The sequence below is a fragment of the Copadichromis virginalis genome, linkage group LG20 (assembly GCF_057382275.1).
Source record: "Copadichromis virginalis isolate Kocher_CV1m ecotype Utaka linkage group LG20, C_Virginalis_male_GT1.1, whole genome shotgun sequence".
In the NCBI taxonomy this organism is placed as follows: Eukaryota; Metazoa; Chordata; class Actinopteri; order Cichliformes; family Cichlidae; genus Copadichromis; species Copadichromis virginalis.
This window is the reverse complement of record NC_140637.1, coordinates 22,920,073-22,940,393: the sequence shown is the minus strand read 5'-3', so window position 1 is coordinate 22,940,393 and position 20,321 is coordinate 22,920,073. Positions and strand designations below refer to the sequence as shown.

At 40.7% G+C, this 20,321-nt stretch overlaps 3 protein-coding genes across 5 annotated transcripts in view; 2 read left to right on the top strand and 1 right to left on the bottom strand.

The window, feature by feature from the left end:
• nkain4 (sodium/potassium transporting ATPase interacting 4) overlaps positions 1-5,879 on the top strand; it is a 54,118-nt gene extending 48,239 nt beyond the window's left edge. The window contains exons 6-7 of one of the 2 annotated variants that reach the window (XM_085444875.1): positions 2,765-2,849; positions 3,562-5,879. In XM_085444875.1, coding sequence (XP_085301001.1) covers positions 2,765-2,849; positions 3,562-3,571 — 95 coding nt within the window. In that variant the 3' untranslated portion in view covers positions 3,572-5,879. The remainder of the gene's footprint in view (positions 1-2,764; positions 2,850-3,561) is intronic. The other variant, XM_085444876.1, reaches the window with a different exon arrangement.
• Positions 5,880-5,960: 81 nt separating this feature from the next.
• On the bottom strand, positions 5,961-10,342 carry birc7 (baculoviral IAP repeat containing 7). The gene is made up of 7 exons (XM_085444873.1): positions 8,999-10,342; positions 8,415-8,514; positions 7,948-8,029; positions 7,776-7,821; positions 6,813-7,022; positions 6,497-6,562; positions 5,961-6,319 (listed from the first exon to the last, which is right to left on the bottom strand). Exons 1-7 carry the CDS (start codon positions 9,537-9,539, stop codon positions 6,120-6,122), a joined length of 1,245 nt encoding a protein of 414 aa, XP_085300999.1. The 5' UTR covers positions 9,540-10,342; the 3' UTR covers positions 5,961-6,119.
• Positions 10,343-10,594: 252 nt separating this feature from the next.
• On the top strand, positions 10,595-19,713 carry LOC146684831 (YTH domain-containing family protein 1-like). 2 transcript variants are annotated; one of them, XM_085444872.1, is made up of 6 exons: positions 10,595-10,646; positions 11,987-12,011; positions 14,798-14,877; positions 15,149-16,795; positions 16,943-16,987; positions 17,159-19,713. In XM_085444872.1, exons 1-6 carry the CDS (start codon positions 10,644-10,646, stop codon positions 17,183-17,185), a joined length of 1,827 nt encoding a protein of 608 aa, XP_085300998.1. In that variant the 5' UTR covers positions 10,595-10,643; the 3' UTR covers positions 17,186-19,713. The 2 variants fall into 2 exon arrangements, with proteins under 2 accessions (XP_085300998.1, XP_085300997.1); XM_085444871.1 differs by lacking the exon at positions 10,595-10,646 and adding an exon at positions 11,110-11,174.
• The last annotated feature ends 608 nt before the right edge of the window (positions 19,714-20,321 follow it).

The following is a 20,321-nucleotide window of genomic DNA, read 5'->3' as shown; positions in this document are numbered from 1 at the left end:
TAGTCTAATTTTTCAAGCGAAGCCCCGCTGTCCCCACCCACCACACACACACACATGCACACACACACCACTGTCTGCTGACTGTCTGTATCTCTGCTTTACATTACATTACTCCCTGCTTGTTTGGGGGCACTACTTAGATGCCTTAACTACTGACCTACATACCTTTCATATCTTGCATGTGTCTGCAGAAGGGGGAAAAAACCCAGCTTGCTCAATCTGCTGGGAAGAAAGTGATCTTGCTTCTGTCAGTGTTGGTGTCAAAAAACCGCCAGTATCTGTTTTAATAATCTCTCCTGTTAAAGGTTTTCTGTTTGCACTGGTGTTACTAGATTTAATGTTGAAAACACAGTCATATGGATTTTTTTTTCCAGTAATTTCTCAACCATCAAGAATCAGTGAGCTGCACAGAAGACCGGCCTCAGAGCAGGATCAGACTGATGCATGCTGTAATTAATAGGGAAATGATTCAACATGGAACAAGCAATTAACTGGCTGAAAAACAATATAGTCTGTAGGAGGAATAGAGGTCGGGGTTATAAATTAAGCATTTAATAGAGAGCAAAGTAATGTTTTGACACACTGAATGTCTTCATTAGAGTGAAAAGAGGCAGCTTTAGAGGCAACCTATTATGCCCAAGCCAGGATTTCTTTCTTTCGTTCTTGAAATCTTAATAAAGCAGATTTAAATGATTCACACAAAATAATCCTTATTTGGGTCCTGGCAGACACAGCCCCTCAGTTCATCATCTATATGCAACAATCTCTTTCACAACCCTTCCCCCTCCCTTTAAGCCAGCTTTCTTATGATTGGCTGTCCCTGGTAAACAAAAGGTTTGAACAGCAGGTGGGTGGGGCTTCTGTACTGTAAAAGCCTTAGTTTTTAGTTCATAGGTCCTTTTCTAAGCAGCAATTTTAAGCATTGTAGCTCAGGTTGATTAAACAGAAGCGGCCCCATTCTATTTAGTGTTTCACAGCTGTTTCCTGTCTTAAAAAACAGAGCCATAATTAATCTTACTGGTTAATTAGTAATACCTGTGTTTACTTAGCAATTATATGCGAAAAGACTACTGTGAAAAGAGCTTATGTGGATTGCTTGCACATGCCCGAGCTTATTATTTTTAGCTCTGGCTTTGCTAAATAAGAGAGACTAGCATCCTAACAGTGTATATACATGACAGAAAATAAGGATATAATACAAAATAGTACATCATACACACCGGGCCCAGTTTAAATTTAGGTTGGTCAGTGCATATGTCACAAGATTCTTTACAGAAATCTGACTTTCAAATACTTTCCAAGTGGAGAAGTTGACCTATTTGTAGTTTTACATGAAAGGCACACATATCGCCAAAGTCATTGGGATTTCTGCTCCGGAGTCCTCGAATATCTGTGTCAAATTTTGTGGCAATCCATCCAGTAGTCAAGCTGATATTTCACTCTGAGCCAGAGTATTAGATTCACAGACTGGTGGAGGGATCCACCGAGCGATATTGCTTTGCTATCCCACGAGCTGTAGCGTGTCTAAAAATGGCAACCATGATTATCATCCAGCTGTATTCCTCAGCACGGTTTATCATGGCAGGAGATGGATCCCCACCTGCTTATAATGAGAAAATCACTCGTACAGAAAAGAGCAGGGGAGAGGGCTTTGTGTGTGTGTGAGTGTGTGCATCTTTGTATCTTTTGGTGGGTGGGTGGCATGTGTGTGTGTTTGTGGTGTGCAGATGAAACAGTGAATGCCTGGAAACCGGGACAGGGTCAGAGGAAAGGGGTGACACAGCACAACCCCTCTGGCTGGTGTGCGCATCCTGTCTACCTATCAGCATTTAGCAGACCACCCCTGCCTCCTCTTATCTGGATGGAACTGATTGGGCCTTCCACTAGTCTCTATGGCTGGCTTGTATGTGTGTTTTTCCACCACAGGTGCTGGGTTCCAAAAAAGAAACAGATGTGCTCATTTTGTTATTCACTCAGCTAGGGTCCTTTATATATTTGGTGTCTTTTCCCACTGAATAGGGTGCAGCTTCTACTTTTCTTCCACTCGCTGTGTTTAGAGGAGACTCGCAGCTCCTGGACACGCTGGCCTTTTTCACACGGACTCCCTAATCTCCTTGGCTCCCTGTCAGTCAGACCGACAAGCGTGACGCACCCCGTCCTCTCCTCCTTTTTCCTCCCCTCTCTGTCGGTCTCCCTCTCTGCCGTTTATGTCCCCTCAAAAGCCCCAAGCCTTTTCCATCCATCTCAAAAATCCCTCTCTCCGCATGTGTGAAAAACACACTGCACTTTGGTACCAGCATGTCCTTCTGTTTCTCGCATGACATAACACTCGCTCGCTCATCTGCACCTCGCCTAGAGTCTGAACTCTTAACTGAGAAATTAAACAGAAAGGTTTGAGGATCAATTTGGTGGCTGAAGGTCACCTCTGTTTCTGAGCGATAAAAAGGCTTAAGCTATTTTGACAGCTGGCAAGCTTTCACCTGTTCCCAAGCTTTCCCTTAGGCTTGAGGCAGATGCACAGATGAAAAACAGTTTTTTCTCTCTCTTCTACTTTTGTAGATTTTGTCAAACTAAAAGAGACTCAAAGTTTGCACTGTTGTTCACAAGCTACCTTACAACATCTGTGCACTCCATTTGTTCCCATTGTGTCTTTTTGTTTCCATTTCATTCTTCATTCAGTTTCTTTTTTTAATCGTGCATGTATTTTTAGTTGTCTGTCTTTTGATTTACTCCGGGATTTATGTGTTCAATACTTTGTTTTCAGTTGATTTTATTGGAGGATTTGACCCATTCCCACTCTACCATGTCAATGAGAAATCATCTCATCTCCTCTTAAAGCCCATGTACCCGTAAGTACGAGTGCGCTCTCATCCCATTACATGTGTATTTGTCTCTGTGCGTTGGAAGCATATTTATGTGACCTTTCACATTGTTGTTGGTGCAAGTTGTGATCGTGAAACTTTTACATGCGTTGGAAAGTGCAAGAAAATAATCTCCACTTTCATGTCCGTGCCAGAGTTTAGTGTCAGCATCTCTAGGTTGCAACACAGCGTTTACTGACAGAGATTACACAGAGTTGCTTACTCAGTATCTGGAGAAATGACTCATGTCTGGGGAGTAAACTAGTGTCTGAAACATGGTACATCCTGTCAGTGTGCTTTGGGGAATATGGAGACCTTTCATAGCACTGTGTGCGTGTGCGTAAGTGTGTGTGTCCACAGGCAGCTACTGGTAGAAAAACACATAAAAATATGTCTACAATTGGATTAATCACTTAAGTCGTGCAGAGGAATTAATAAAAATAAGCCTGGGAAGTAATGTAATAATTCTCTGCCAACATGAAATGAATATTTTATTAGCTTCTTGACAGTTTAATCAACTCTGTCTCTAATAGGAGGAAGTTTTCATCTCCCCTCTTAACCTACTGAGAGTTACCTGTATATCCTGGAGAAATTCTTCTAAGTGTGTGTGTGTTTGTGTGAATAGAAATATCTTTTTCCTTTGGTTGTTCAACAAGTCTTAAAGCTATGCCCTTTCTGTCTATCTTTTTGTCCCTTCCAGGTCTACGTAAATAGGAGAACATCCAGCGGGGAGGTGATGCAGCAAATTCCTACAGAGACAAAATGGTTGCTTTGACACAAACGTCCCAGTGCGCTTCGGTGCACGAGACGTTCCTCCCTCTTTTGATTTCAGTCCTTTAAACGTGTAATTTGCTGATGTACTGCCCAGAAAAGCCAACATTTCTCTGTAAGGGTCCATCGTGACGGGTTTAGGGAGCTGGGGAATTGCAGTAAAACAAAGCATGTATTTAGGGGTATTTGTGTATTTGGGCAAGTATCAATCATTTTGTTCGTGTTGATTTCTCTGCTGTGCTCCCACTGCTGCAACCTGCCCACAATGGGCAAATACCCCCCTCCCAGACTGTGACTGTATAGAACATGTACAGCTATTAAATACATTGTGGATGTAATCAGGGGCTGCCCATCATTGCCAGTCTGTGGTGCTGTGTCTTAGAGGACTCACTGATTTAGCATATTATTGCTGGTTTGGCTCAAATCTTAGCCGGAGGGCTGAATTACAGTGGAGCCTGTGGAATGAGCTATTGTGTGCTGTCTGTTTACTTTAGGCCAGGATGTGTGTGCATAAATACAGAAGCAGAGCAGGAAGAGACAGGGGAGTGTAGAGGTAGAGGGTGGGGAGGGAACAAAAGCACCAAACCTACAGGGGCATCTGTCAAAAATAGAAAATGTAAATAATGAAAGTGGGAGGGTTAAAATTAGCTTTTGATTTAGAGTTTGAAAATGTGAGCTATCAAGAATGCAAAATAGCGTGAGCCTGCAAGAGGCATTCAAACACAAAGGATGGCATGCGAGTCTTAGTTTTATTTCGGGAGTCTTATTATTGTGACTATTTTCACCAACAACAAAGTCGGTGTTTCTGAAGTGTCAGGTGTTTGTGCTCGATGATACGCTGAAAGCTTTGTTTTCACGTCAGTCCCCCTCTAACTACTGACAGATCTGCCAAGGGTGATCATTACACACACTCAAACAAAGGTTACATAGCATATTTTTAACTTGAAGAAAACAATAGAAGTTGTTTCGTTGTTCATATTTAAGCACAACAGTGCTGAGATGTCTGGGTATGGTCTTCAGTGTAGAAGTAGCGTGGCATATACATGAATAGATCAGAGAGTTTTCTCCTGTCACTTCAGCAGTTTAAATTAAATTGTCAGTGTTAATAGTCGCAGCTGTGATTGTTTGAGAGCATGTTGGGGTGTTTTTTTGTTTTGTAATTTTATGCATATTAAGTAATAAGTAAAAAGCAAAACTGGTGTCTTTAAATTGCTTTATATAAACTGGCAACTTAAATTTCTTGTATTCTGACCCAGAAAAACGACAATTATTCAAATGAAATTAAATGAAAAAGTTCATATCTCCCATACTGATTGGTAGCACTTCTTTTGTTCCTGTTAGTGTCATCAAGAAGTCAGATTCGCTCACGCCTTACTGGTTGTGTGAATCACTACTGCCCCCTGGTGTTCATAGTATTCATGTGCAAATTTCAAGGCTACTGAGTTTCTGCTGCATGCTTAACCTTCCATAAAACTCCCTTTTTTTTTTTAGCACTTTCCCTGGCCAGGATTTGTTTCTTATTTTTGTGTTGTCATAGTTGTATTTGCCTTCAGTTGTATGCTACATCATATAGACTGAGATTTGGTCCATTTGAAAGTAATTGCATTGTGTTAATTGATTGGAATAGTTGGCCACTTGGCTTGTTTTCTGTGGAAGTTTTTTCATTTCTGTTTTCAGCAACTTCAGCTATCAAGTGCGTGTCAGAGTCCTCTGTGATCTTAAATGTGCTTTACTGCCAGACAAACAGTTTTTCAACTGTTAGGATTCTTAAAATGATCTGAATACTGTTTCCATTCGATTGATCACCTCGCTGTCTGAGAGATGCAATAATTTTTGTGTCATTGTTTCTTTATAATTTAAAGTTTACACACTCCTGGGAAGCCAGCTAGCGTGTGAGTAAAAACACAAAGCACCTCATATTGTAACATAATCAGTATTAACAGGAAAATGCTTCTAAAATCCTAATGTAAAACAGGTCTTCCTCTCAGTGCAATACAGCCTTTTCCTAACCTGGTGACTAGTATTAGTTGAAACATGTTATATTTGTTAAATTTCCACTGAAAAGAGTCTATCTCTGTGTAGATACTTTTTGTTTTTATAGAAAGTGGAAATGGTTCTTTTTCTCTTCAATTTTGCGTCCTGTGTTCCTCCAACCCGATGTGACCTGAATTTGTATTCCTATTTATCCAGAACTGTGCTTTGTGCTCATGTAAATATGTGTTTGTTAATAAAAGAATGTGCTCTTTTGATGGTCCCATGTGTCATTTAGTAGGTAATTCTGTTTTTGTAAAAAAATAAAAAATAAAATCCAGAAGCTATAAATATGATGGCAGCTTGAACTGTTTATTGTAGAAAATGATCTGGTAACCCTGACAAAATAAGCAATCAGCACTCTTTATTCTTTCCAGTACAACAGAAACTGGGGCCTGTGGAAAACTCAAGGCCACTCATGCAACACCTGTATAGGGGTGGCTTTTCACTACAGCCTTAGGACATGAAAGCACGGACGCTGCCTCTGATGACAGCTCTGCAGATGGGGCAGTGACGTAGGCTGGCAGCACAATCACCACAAACCACCAGATGACCACAGGGGATGAAGACAATGGACACAAGCTTGTCCATGCACACTTTACAGGTCCTCTCCTCCTGCAGCTGCCTCAGCAGCTCCTCTGGACTGTTTTCCTTAACTGTTGGGAGAAACCGATGAAGACAAACACACAAACTATTTGTTCAAGCACAATGTTGTAAGTCAAGCCTATAGTAATTATACACATTTACTGTTTAATTGGTTGATTTCAAATAAAACTACTACAAGCACAAAATTTTGATCTTTTTTGAAAATCTTTGAGATATTGACTGCTGACCTTTCTCTCTGACAGGTGTCTGTGTTCTTACATTTCCAGCACTGGAGCCTTGCCTCATCTCTGGGTCTGATGTATGCGAACATTAAGAGTCAGTCAGATACATTCGGAACTTAAGGATCCATTAAAATGGTGAATTTTCCTTAATAAAAACAAAACCATTTGAATTCTAATTGAAATACAATGGCTGTTGAACAAATACAGTGAAAGGAAAAGTAGAAACCCCCACCCCCCCCCTTTCTATTGTGAAGTGGAAATATATACAGTAGCAGAAAATGTATGTAAATAAACTTAGTTGCTTTCTAACAATGACAGCTACCTCTGCTTCGAGGCCTGCTCTGTCTGTCTTCCTCCTCCGCCTGCAGTACATCAGTAACCAGGTCAGATACAGACGTGTAATGCTGGCCTGTCAGAAGGTACTTGGTTTGGACCAGACTCTCCACCAGGCTGGCTTCAAAGCCCATCTGGAGCACAGACTGTACCACAGGAGAAAGCATGGCCGATGAAGCTCCCAGACCTCCTACCAGATCTGGGGATCAGAGGAAGGGAGATGCCAGGATGATTAGAGAAGCAGCAGCCTTCACTGGACACTATGTGAATTTTATACTAGTCTAAGCACCCCACACACTCTACCCTCTATAAGATAATGTGTAAATAATTGCCAAATTGTGCAAGCTTACCTCCGTCTGCCAATATATAAACATTTCAAAGCACAGACCCCTTCTGCATTTCAGCTGCTATGGATTATAATTGTGCTTCCTTCATTGTATGGAATAATTGCCCTGTCATGCCTGCCCTGCAACCATGAGCAATAGTCAAATGGCTTCCATAGCTCTCCCTAATTACTTCAATTTTAGAGCAAACATTAGCTCAGGTAATTGATCGCCCATTAATTTCATTTTCAGCTGCCCCCAAAGCAATGAGAATAGAAAGAAATGGACCTGCTACTCAGTGGCTAATTTAAGGTATTAAATCGAGTTTGTGAAAGGTATGCCTTTATCCATCAGATCTGTATTTCAACAAAAGTGGTTGACTTAGGAATAAATCAATCAAGTGGCCGCAGACCTCTTTTCTCTCTTTGTGTGACTTGCAGTGCAAACAGAAATGTTTGATCCCCCTTTTTCTCTCTTGTGTGAACAAGCAAGACTGAGTGTTGATGGTTTAAATCTTTGCTATATATAGAGTACACATATATAATTAGAGACATGAAAGCAGAAGGCTGCTATGTTGTTAATCATATCTCCTCAGCAAAAGTTAGATTTTTGTTTTTTATAGTACTTACCGCCTCTGGAGCTGATATCTCTACCCGAGGAGGTCTGTGATCCTCCCTGGAGAAGTAATATACTTTTTTTTTTTTTTACAGATTTAAATGCAGCAGTGACAAACTACAGCTCATTAATGTGCAGCTATAATATCTCCAATGTTCCAAATAGATAAGAAGCAAAAGGTCTCACCATAGTGTCATCCAGGTGGAAATGAGTGTCCTGTATGTTGCTGATGTATTCCTGCCCCCTCGTTTGGATTAAGAACTCACATCTGAAAACAAAAGCTGCTTTATAATCTACAATATACAGACACACATTTATGCATATGGTGTATATGTGTATGTCAGAGATTTGGCCAAGAGCATCTTTTCAAATATAATACCACCTAATTATTTTTTCAGTTCATTTCTCAAATCAAACATGAAAGATCTTGATAACTCTGGCTGTAGGTTTGTGGTAATTAGGTCATGCTGCAGAACGAATTTGGGACTGATCACGTGCATCTCTGATGATATTATGTGATGCGAATTTTGACATCCAGAGTGACTAAAACCTTTGCACATTTCTCGTTATAAAAAGAAATATTGCCATGGCATGACACAAAAAAAGCATTCAGCTGATGTTTCAATATCTGCCTGGAAATGTCCTGTTGTTACCGTGGAAACCATTTGGCATGTTCCTGCCAGGGGTCGTCGCCTGGCTCCCAGTTCCTCAGCCCTCCGTCGCAGTAGAAGCATTTGACATTGTCACCGTGACCTGCGATAATATAAGACGGCTGTGAAAAGGGAGCAATGACACACGCCCACTTAATCTTCGCAGCTTTAGAACGAACTCAGAAAATCTCTCACGCACCAAAGGAATAAAATACATGCAAAAACTATAACCTGAACAAATTGTAATGAAGGTTAATCAAGCCTTCCCTGATACTGTCTTGACAAAACTACTTGGAATGCTGTTCATGATATTGTGTCCACACCCTGTGTACTGCCTGAAGCTGTACACATCCTACCTCTTTAGCAGCTCCAGCTTTGTCTAGGTTGTTCTGTCCACAACATCATGAGTCAGCAGGACAATTGTACCATGAACTCTCACACAGTGGGGTTGGTCACTCTAGCAGTGACAAGATCTGTGCTGGATATTTTACTTACAAATACGAGTAAATACTATAGTTTTGCTCATCGTTTGTTAAAAACAAGAGGTGATCAGCATTATTAGGCTTTAGAGTCAGACATTTGAGTACCTGTGTAGAAAAAGCCTGCTCTGGCAAGAACATCGGGTTGGATTGAGGCTTCGGTGGGCCAGTTGTGGAAAGTGGTGAGCCGCGAATCCTCTGCTTCCATCTCTGGGTAGACTGCTTGCCCAGCTGTTCCCTGGTCATCCATAGTCATCCTCTGGAGCTGACTCAAAAGCTGTCCATCCACAGAATCTGAGGAGTCAGCTTGAAGTGGGATATTTCCTACAGCTCGACCCAGAATGAAGCTGCAAGCAGGGAAATGTCTTTTATGCTCAGTGGCTGGGCTATCACCTTGTACCCAGCATCTTAAAATCCCTCCACAGCAGAAACACTGTACTTTATCCCCAGGGCCTAGAAAGAAAAACCCTGCCTTGGCCAGATCTCCAGATGTGACAGGTGCATCTGCTGGCCAGTTGTGAAAAGTTCGAAGTCTCTCTCCTTCTCTTCGCATCTGAGGCTCCTCAAGGATGTGAAGCATAGCTTGCCTGTCATCCATCATTGTGTAGCATATAGGTTTCCCTTTCCCTTTTTGTTCTGTGCCAGTCATCCCTTTTGCGGTCCATAGTGGAGTGCACACTGAAGGTCAGCGCAGCACATCCAGTTGAAAATAATGTGATCAGCTGCAGGGGGCCTGCACAGTGACCTACAGGAGACTGCTTTCCAGAAAATCCCCCAAATGCCAGAATATTTGCTCTTTGATCCTTGAATGAATGACAGCCTGAACATGCCATGTTGCTCCGCCTCTTAGGAAAACACTGCAAAACATTTCAGCGGCATGCCTTTCCCTAATAACTAATAATTTTTAAAAGGATGCTTTTCTTTAAACAAAATAGCAGAAAACAACTTAATGTATAGATCATGAGAATACAGGTAAATAAAAATGAGAGCTTGCACAATAAAATGTGAAAACAAATTGCTTAAATACACAAAATAATAAGATGTGTCATCTTCTTTCTTGGAAGGAAAAAAGTGTACATTTAAATCTAATTAAAAGACCTTCTATCTAAATAGTCTATAATATATGGGATGTTGAATATCTAGATGATGAGCCACGAGGCAAGCCAAGTCGAAACATAACCTACACAAGATGGGGAAAATAAAACAGCTCTTATAGCGACTTTGATTTGATTATAGATAATCAAACATTTCACCATCTATTTACACTATACACAGTAAATAAATTTGACCTTTGACTGAGTTTAGGGGATTGCGTATGTCTCGTTGCTTCCTCCTAGTGGTTAAAGGGTGTAACATTTACTGCACAATTGCATTTCTAATCTATGTAAAATTAGCTATACTAAAATAATCATGACAACTCAACTGTTTTCCTCACTGTGTTTCAGGCTGATTATATACCAAATTCATAACAATGGGAAACCAGTGGCGCTGTGCACACAGTCTCACATGAGCGCTGTGTCTGACTGAACTGTCAGTTCTAGGGGGCCTGCAGAAAACCACCAGCAGTCTGCTGACACCTCCTGGCGCTATTTACACCCACAGGGGATGCAGAAAATAGCACTCGTGATACTGGAATAGTACTTATAGAACTAGAATTATGTTTTTGTGTTTTTTGTTTTATTTTGTTTTTTGTTAAACGACTTGGATTTATTCGTTGCTACCATTAAATCACAGCCATGGATGCACTTTGCCGATGGTAAGGATGCCTCAAACTTTTGCCACCCCGTGGGGAACGACGTGAACTACAGCGGCGGCTCAAAGCCCGGATGGAGCAGCCATTGGGGAAGTGTACAGGGCTTTAACGTAACTGAGGAGGTCTCTCTCTCTCTCTCTCTCTCTCTCTCCCTCTGTGGAATTAAAAAAAAAGACAAAGTAAGAGGCGACCGAAAATATTCACGGTCGGAAAGGCCCGTTCGGCGACACGTACCATCAACTTGAATACCTTTACCGGGGACTTGACTGCTTTCGGACGCAGTATCCGAAGCGACTGACTTGAACTGTGGAAGTTGGGATACGTCCACACAGTGGAAAATATACAGCTGAGCCTGCGCTACAACTGCTAGCCACACGCTAAGCGGCGCAGCTAGCCACAAAGCTAACTGTAACTGAGCTGTGAACTTGCTTTTCAAATCACGGGGGTTGCAATTCAGTCACAAGCTCAGGCTCTGTGAGAATCCAGGGATTTGCTTAATGAATTATGTCTGCCACAAGCATTGACCCTCAGGTAGGAAGGACGACTTACTTCGTCTGTAGAGAGCTTCTAGGCTACCTCACCCGCTAACGTTAACGATTTATTGGGCTATGGCTATTGCTCGGAAGTGCTAGCAAGCCACTAGCATTTGGCCGGTGCTTGTAGCTAGCGAGTTAGCCACTTTCCGTGAAATTGCTAAATGTTTTATTGGACGAGTAAGAAAGATGACACTTTTGCGAAAATATTCAGGCTGTTGTCAGATGTATCTTTAACAGAATCGATATGTTTTGTTGCCTATTGGGGACGGGGAAAAAAGTAGCAGCCAATACCTGAATACGTGAAACCCAAAGCTAGTTAACGTCAACAGATTTACATAAAGGCTCAGGCTAACTTATTCTTTAAATAGTAACTTTTATAATGGAATATTTTCTCGTGTCTGGGCTGTGAAAAATATTTGAATCTGCTAAGAAACACTAAGCTGAAAGCTGCATTAAGTCTGATGGCTTTTGTAGAGCCATTTTAAGGGAGCTATGGTAGTTAGCAAAGTTGTATGTGGATTAGAGCTATCATAAACTGGTTATTTAAATAAACAGTTAATCATAGACCATTACATTGTACAATATGTCAAATAAAAGTGTAATTACTATACACCTTTTAATATAGAATAGCGTAAGGCAAGTGTTTCAGATGGCTCTCTTCGGGAAGTAGTCTCATGTTCAGTTTCTAGGCAATGGATAGGTAACATTATGGGTTGTACTCACAAGCTACGTGTGATATCTCAGGCCGACTCAAAATAACTTTTTGGTCTTCTTTTCCCCCCTTTCCTATGATTTACTTGGACACAGAGATCAAAGGGACAAGCATCTAAAGGTGAGTTGTGGATGACTGTATCAAGATAATTACTTTTTACATCTAAAGACCAGGACAAATTAAAGGAAAACTTTAAATGCTTGGCCTGGAGATATCCAGTGGATCTGTTTTGCTGTTGTGGTTTGAGTCCACTTATCACCTTAGAGGGAAGAGTATCTGAATTACTACAATATTGTTCTTGAAGATCACCTTTGTTCTATGACGAATAAGTTTAATTAGATGTCAGTGGCCTTTTTTGGATGATAGTACCCTCATCCCTCAAATATAAATTATATGCTACCAGAGCCATGTCACAAGTAGCATATGATTGATTTTTGAACCAATGTCTTGGACAGTGCACCATCACCATTATCATAACACTAAATATCTTTTAGTACAATGTTTTTACAGTCCCCCACCCCCCAGACACAGACACTTTTTAGAATAAATGCCAACTTTCATAGATGAACTCTTTAGAATTTGGCAGATTAAGATTGGGTCAGTGTCCAAAATTGTCCTTTTCCACATGTAGCAATTAAAGGAGATAGTTTCCCAGGTTGGTACTACTTAAAACACTGTAACAACATCTGTGTTACAACAGACCGAAGAACCATAGTCTGGTTTTACTTAAACCAGTGAGATTGGCATCCTTGTCCTCTCTGTGGTGTGCAATACCATATTTCTGAGTAATTAGTACACTATGCTGGAGATTGATACAGTGTAATGAAAATTTATAGTTAAAATTATCTAATTGGATTGTCAAACTACATTGTTTATTGTGTTTGACACTGGTAGATGAATATCTACATTTAAAGGTGATATCCTTTCCGCTAGCGATTTTTAAAAAAATTTATGCTCTTATTCTTCATAAGTCAAGTGTTAACATGTAATACAAATAATATTAAAGCCAAATGGCAAAATATTGTACTATTTCACATTCAGAGGGACATACTAGATTAGAATACCTTTGCTATTAAAAATAAAAATTTCAGAAACCTCTAAATTGGTAGATTGGGGGTGTCAAACACAAGGCCCATGGGTCAGAATTAGTCTGGCAAAGACCCCGTTCCGGCCCGGGGATGGACATTTAATTGGCAGTTGGCTGGCAGAATGTTTTTATTTGTACAGACGGATCTCTTACATTTGTGGCCTTACATTTGTGTATATGGCCTATGATGTAAAATTTGACATCCTCCCTTTCCTGTGGATTCAGTAACATTTTTTGAAGAATGTGGCATTTGGGCGAACGTGTTTTATTTTTATGTTTACATACGAGATTGATATTTATGAAATGCAATGATTTATGTCTCTTATGGTTTGGCATTTATTTAGTTCATGATTTTATAGTAAGGGCACAAATCCATCTCTGCAGTATGACACACACACACACACACACACACACACACACACACACACACACACACACACACACACACACCCATAGCCTAGAAAATTGCCTGCAAATTTTTGCAATATAATAAAGGGTGGGGGGATAAAGGTTCCAATCACTGGAGATGCACTATATTCCAGTTTACATTTCCTAAATCCCATGTTGATAAAATTTCACATCCTTCACACACTTTCCATCCACATTAACAGTCTTTTTCCAGTGAATACTCCCATTTGGAAAATATATATATAAATCTTATAAAGTTTGTATCTGTCTTGTGTGAAACTTGTATGAACACACAAGAGTGAAAACAGATATAAAATCCCTTGAAAAATTATATAAATGAAACCTGTATGTTTTGGATACTTCCTAAAACAATATATGAAAGTAATGAGAAAGTGGCCACTTTCATGAGTAAATCATATAAGCCTTATATGATTCACTATATAAAGCAAGCCAAATCTGATGCAAGTCTTTTATAATTTTTTTCTATTTCTTTTCCATATGGGCCAACATAATCAGAAACCCTTGTAATCAGAGTGAATTGTATCATACCACCAAATTGTTAAAAATTGCAATGAAAAAGCTATTTTGAAAAGAACCTGCTTAATATTGTTTTGAAGGCACAATAAGAACTTCCTGTTGCTTCAAAATTGCTCTCATCTCACAGGTGAGGGGCACACTTGTGTCTCCAGAAACTTGGTATTTTCAGTGTAAAACACAAAAGTCCTGAGTACTCAGAGCCTTAAATATCAAAATGTAGTTTTTGACGATAAATCACATTTTTATTACATTATTACTCCACCTGTGCCTCAAAATTCTTATTACTGCAGCTGTCCAAAACAATGACTCCTTTGTACTGTAATGTTGTAGCTGATTTGTGTAAATGAACATTTTTTTTTTTATCCCAACCAATTATTACACAGAAAGATTTACTTGCAATTTATTATTGTTGGTTCTTCATGAACACTGATATTGGTATATTTGATCTGCTGCAGCTTTTGGACAGACAGGTCTTAAATTGTGCTCATCTCAGGTCTGGCTGGCAGCAGGCCACAAGCTCATCCACATCTGGTTGTCTGGCATGGTTTGGCAGTTTTGGTGTAATGTTTGGGGTTTTTTTTTTTGGGGGGGGGGGGGGGGGGTGCTTTTGGAAAAGCAGAGACATTAAAAACTGATTAAACTAACATTTATAGAACTAATATGTTTGAGAAATCGAAGACAGCATCAGTGTGATTTGATTTTTGATTTTGTAAAAATATATTAAGAGTTTCATACAATCATAAGGTTATCCCTGAACACACTACATCTTGAAAGCTAAAAAAGCTGTTGCTATATAGACCTCAAAACATAACTGCATCCTCAGTACAAAATAAGTTTAAACGATCCATTAATGTTTTGTTTTGTTTTTTTGCAGTGCAAAATGGTTCACTGCATCAGAAGGACACTGTCCATGACAATGACTTTGAGCCATACCTCACTAGTCAATCAACTCAGGTAAAGTCTGCTCTTCAGCTTCTCTCACATGAGTTGTAAGAATGTTATTCATTATCGAATGCCACAGCATGGCAAATGTATGCACAGTCACTTTTTATAAAAAAGTGAACCTTGTAACCTACGCAATGAAATGGGATTTGTTAAGAAGCCTTTAGCTATTTACCTATCAAAAATCCACAACTAGCAGAGTTGTATTTAATTTGTTGTGGGGTATTTTTAAGTTTAACTCAGTTATTTGCTAATGTTGTGATTCTGACTTCTATTCATTCAGAACAACAGTTACCAGTCCATCACCGACCCTTACTTGCCAAGCTACTACGCTCCTTCCATTGGATTTCCATACCCCCTAAGTGAGGCTCCCTGGTCCACAGGTGGTGACCCCCCTATTCCATACCTCACCCCATATGGACCCTTGAGTAATGGAGACCATCACTTCATGCCGGACACAGTGTTTGGCCAGCCAGGGGGCCTGGGAAGCAGTATCTATCCCCACAGGTTTAACTTTTTCCCTGAAAACCCTGCCTTCTCTGCTTGGGGGACGAGTGGCTCCCAGGGCCAGCAGACTCAAAGTTCAGCCTATGGTGGCAGCTATAGCTATCCTCCCAGCTCCCTGGGGGGCACTCTGGTGCCTGATGGTCAGACAGGGTTTCACAGTGACACCCTGAACAAAGCCCCTGGTATGAACAGCCTGGAGCAGGGTATGGTTGGCTTGAAGATCGGTGGGGATGTCACTGGTCAGGGGTCAGCAGTAAAGGCTGTAGGATCTGTGATTGGTGGACCTGCAGTGGCAGCCACAGGAAACGGAGCAACGCCGATTGGAATGCCCCCACCTAAACCCACCTCTTGGGCGGCCATTGCCAGCAAGCCTGCCAAACCACAGCAGCTAAAAGCTAAGGTGAAGCCAGGGATGCCCAACCCAGGGGGAGCTCTTCCCCCACCACCCATCAAACACAACATGAACATTGGGACCTGGGAAAAGGGCCCAGTGACTAAAGTAGCCACAGCTCCACTGCAGCAACAGCAGCAGCCTCTTGGCCTGCCTCATGCCATGCCACCTCAACCCCCCATGCAGCAAGGACCCATGCAGCCCCCTCCTCCTCAGTCTTTGGTGCAACCCCAGATGCCACCTATGGCCTTACAGCCCCAGCCCCCCCATCACCACCAGCCACCACCCCAGCCCTACCAAAACCACACACAGCCCCCACAACCCCAGACCCGCTGGATTGCTCCACGCAACCGTAACCAAGGTTATGGCCAGGGTGGACCTGGCCATGATGGTAGTGGTGTGATGGGTGTGGTTGGTAGTGGGAACAATGGTCCCCAAGCATCTTCCAGCCAAGGACCTTGTGGAGAGTCGCACCCAGTGCTGGAGAAGCTGCGGGCCTCCCATAGCTACAACCCCAAGGACTTTGATTGGAACCTGAAGAATGGCCGTGTTTTCATCATTAAGAGCTACTCTGAGGATGATATTCATCGCTCCATCAAGTACTCCATCTGGTGCAGCACTGAGCATGGCAACAAGCGGCTGGACTCAGCCTTCCGGGCCATGAATGGTAAAGGTCCTGTATACCTCCTGTTCAGTGTCAATGGCAGTGGTCATTTCTGTGGTGTGGCAGAGATGCGTTCACCAGTGGACTATGGGACCAGTGCTGGTGTTTGGGCACAGGACAAGTGGAAAGGCAAGTTTGATGTGGACTGGTTGTTTGTTAAGGATGTGCCTAATAGCCAGCTGCGCCACATCCGCTTGGAGAACAACGACAACAAGCCAGTGACCAACTCCCGTGATACCCAGGAGGTACCCCTGGAAAAGGCCAAGCAGGTGCTCAAAATCATTGCCACCTACAAACACACAACCTCCATCTTTGATGACTTCTCCCATTATGAGAAGAGACAGGAAGAAGAGGAAGAGGTGCGCAAGGTGGGTACAGTCATCTCTCTGTTATCTTAAAAATAGGATTTTGTACCTTTTTAGTGGAAAACTGGTGAAAGTTTCTTTAGATAATTTGACTCTTGATTTGTTCCTGATCTTGTTTTTGTCTGTCTCCTCTTTGCTCTTTTTTGACAGACTTTTGAACCTGCTCAGATACAGAACCGCTCCTGGTTGGATCAGGTAAAAAGCTGACTTTTTTTTTTTTGCTGTTTGATCAGCACTTTAAATACATGCAGACATCTGTTCACCAAGAAATGCTGCACTTAGTTTGTTGTTGTCTAATGATCATATGAGTAATGTTTGAGTAATTTTTTGTTTGTTTGTTGCTTTTGTTCTTTTTTTTCTGAACAGGAGCGCCAGAACAGGAATAAACAATAGAAGACATCTATCCTTGGCTTGATCAACAGTTACACTAGGACTTGATTTAAAAAAGACAGAAGATTATGAAAATGCAAGCAAACCCTTCTTTTTTTTATTTTTATTAATTTAATCCTGGTGAATCTGCCATCATTGACACTTGTGCTTTTTTTTTTTTTTTTTTGCCCCATGTACCACCACGTTTTGTGCAGGGATAACAAGCTGATTTAATGTATTACCTAGCCACCACCACCACCACTCTTTTTATTTCAGTTTTTTATAAACATTTTTCTTCCCATTCCATGACGTACTCTTCTCTCAACAGACTGGTTTTCTCTCTCTTGCCCACCCACTCCCCCCTCTTTACAATTGAATCAGGGTTTGACTGCACCATGGAGGAAAAAATAAATCTGCCACTTTATATTTCAGTACAATCAGGAACGGATGTGTCCTGCCCCTATTTGTCCATTTGGGGGCAACATTGCCATGCTTCAGAGGTTTAACTGTGCCAACAGGGTTGGAGGATCACAAAGGCAATGTTGGACTTGGAACTGTGCGATAATAAAACTTCTTCAAGGTTTTATCTATTTTTCATTCAGATCAACAAAATCTCTATTTTTTGGCTTACTACTGACAATTTTCATTTCAGAAACCTGTTTTCTGGAGCCTTAACATTTTTTTTCTAATTATTGGTGACTTCTCAAAAGAACTGCTCAAACAGTGACACTGCTGGAGAAATCAGGGATAGTGTGAAGTCACACGGGACTCGAGACATTTCAGAGGAGGAATTGCAAAGGCCTCTGGGAAAGAAATAATGGATGTGTCCTCCACAACCAGAACTCTCACCATTTAAATCAAAAATTGTACTATTGACATCCTTCACACCCCTCTGCTTTGCTTTCTTTTGATGTTTGTCGTGAAGGGGTCCTTTGTATGTTTCATCAGGAGATTCTGCTTGTGTACACAACCCAGTCTGAGAGAATTGTCGCATCCACCACCTTAAATTACTTTATCAGATTTATGTAATGATGTAAGTGCTGCATTGAATCAATTGTTGCTATCATATTTTTGTTCCACAAAAAGGGGGAAGGTTCCGATATTTGTCTAGTCACCGTCATTCTGTCTTAATCCTTTCTTTGTTTTTTCCTTTAATTTGGTTTCGCTAAGTCTATCATGTTGGTCATAATGCTAAGCTTTAACGTAGGAGCCTATATATTCATGGAGAAAGCCTAAAAATGTATAACCTAAAAATTAATGTAACTGATTTAATATCAAGTAAGAAAAAAATACGAAGAATGAGATGTGGTTTCTGTGTGTTTTTTGGATGTTGCGATTATAGTTTGTTCTAGACTGAAGCCATTGATTATGATACTGTAAACTACATTGAGGTATGTTTAAAAAAGAAAAAAAAGATTGGATATTAAAAAATAAAAAATATTAATAGATGTGTGTGCCCATGCATGGCAAGCTGCATAATGGAAGTCTGTTGGGGATGGCTGAAGTATTATTTACTCTGCAGCTTGTTTTTTCGGGTGATGACGGGTGTTCAGACGCCCGTTTTGGAGCATTCACAGCAAGATTATTTGTGAGATCAGTTGGTTCGCGCCTCGTGATTAGTTTGAGATTGTCATTTAATCTTGGACTGAAAGATTACAAAGATGAAGAGAGGAATTCATGACTGCCTTTTTGCCTTTTAAGGGATTTTTATTTTTGTTTCTCTCGTCTGTGTAATTCTTATTTTTAATCTGTTGTGATTTTACAGTGAGCTAATTCAATTTTCAGATTCCACTTCACAGTTCTCTGAAGTCGTGTCACCTTAACAGTAATGTCAGGTAAACATGTCCTGGAAATAAGCTGTTTGTATTCTCAGATTATGTTAGATTATGTGAGTGTTGTGCGATCTGTCTTGACTGTTAACACCGTTAAAACATTGAAATGGCACAAGTGCTGCACTGTGCTGAGGTACTTCAAATCATTTGAACTGTCTGCTTCACAGCAGTATTTTCCAGGTGTGTGTTTGCACCTGACCAGTGTAACCCCCCCCCCCCCCCCCCCAAAAAAAAAAAAAAAATCATTGAGAGAACTGCCATCTAACAGTAGCCTTTGTTCTTTGTCTCCTCATTTTTTTATTTTTTATTTTAAATCTGCACTAATCAATAGCTAGGTGGATATAAGCAATACGGTGAACATGTTTAACTTCACCAACACCGCTCTCACCAAGTAGTGTAAAGGCAGGGAAAAGCTTAAGGATGCCGCCGCCAACCCATCGCAGCCACAGCCGTCTTTCTCTCGGGAAGCGACTGGTTGTGATTGTAGGACAGGGCCTAAATGCATGTTAATGTAAACTGTCAGGAAATGTTTGCTGCAAGAGGGATGTCAGGTTAGCCATGAAATTATATTTATTAAAGGATCAATGAAATACAAAGTACTAAATAAACCTTATCTTGTAGGCCACAGCTGTAGTGACGATACCTTGTTCAAAAGATCTATCTTGGTTTTCTATCTTAAAAAAAAAATCAAGCCTTAATAAACTGTCCATTCAGAAATTACTTCGTCTTGATCTCATGAATTCTTTGTGAGTAACTAAACAAACATGTGGCCTTATATAATGAGTGAAATCTCTGTAGTGCAGCCTGCAGAGCTTAAATGTCACTGAAAGGTTTTCTTTGCTGCAATTTGTTTTTCTTTGTGTTTTTCACCATGATGCTGACAACAGTGTAAATACTTTATTGTAGTATAAGGCAAATGTGTCCACAGTTTCAAGTAGTCTAGAGAAGAATTTGAGTGCACAAATGGAGTTACTGCACCCTGGAATAAAAATAAAAACAGATTTGACATTTATTGAAATTGATTTAGCCATTTTACGCTTCTAAAATAATACAAGATAGAGGCTTTAGGTTTGAATTAGGAAAAGGGTGGGGGTAATCTAGTTGTTTAGTCTGAGATGTCTTTTTCGCTTGCTGTAAATGTAAGTTGTTTTGAAACTCCGTTAATGATATAATTGATCCACAATAGATTTTCTTTTCTTCCCTTGACAGGAGCTCTCCGTGGTGCTGAATTCTTGATTTGAAGGACCTGCTGGTAGGATGTTCCAGTCACAATCTGGCGTGAAAACACTCTGAAATGGAGAATTTCTTCTACCTTAGATATACATTAA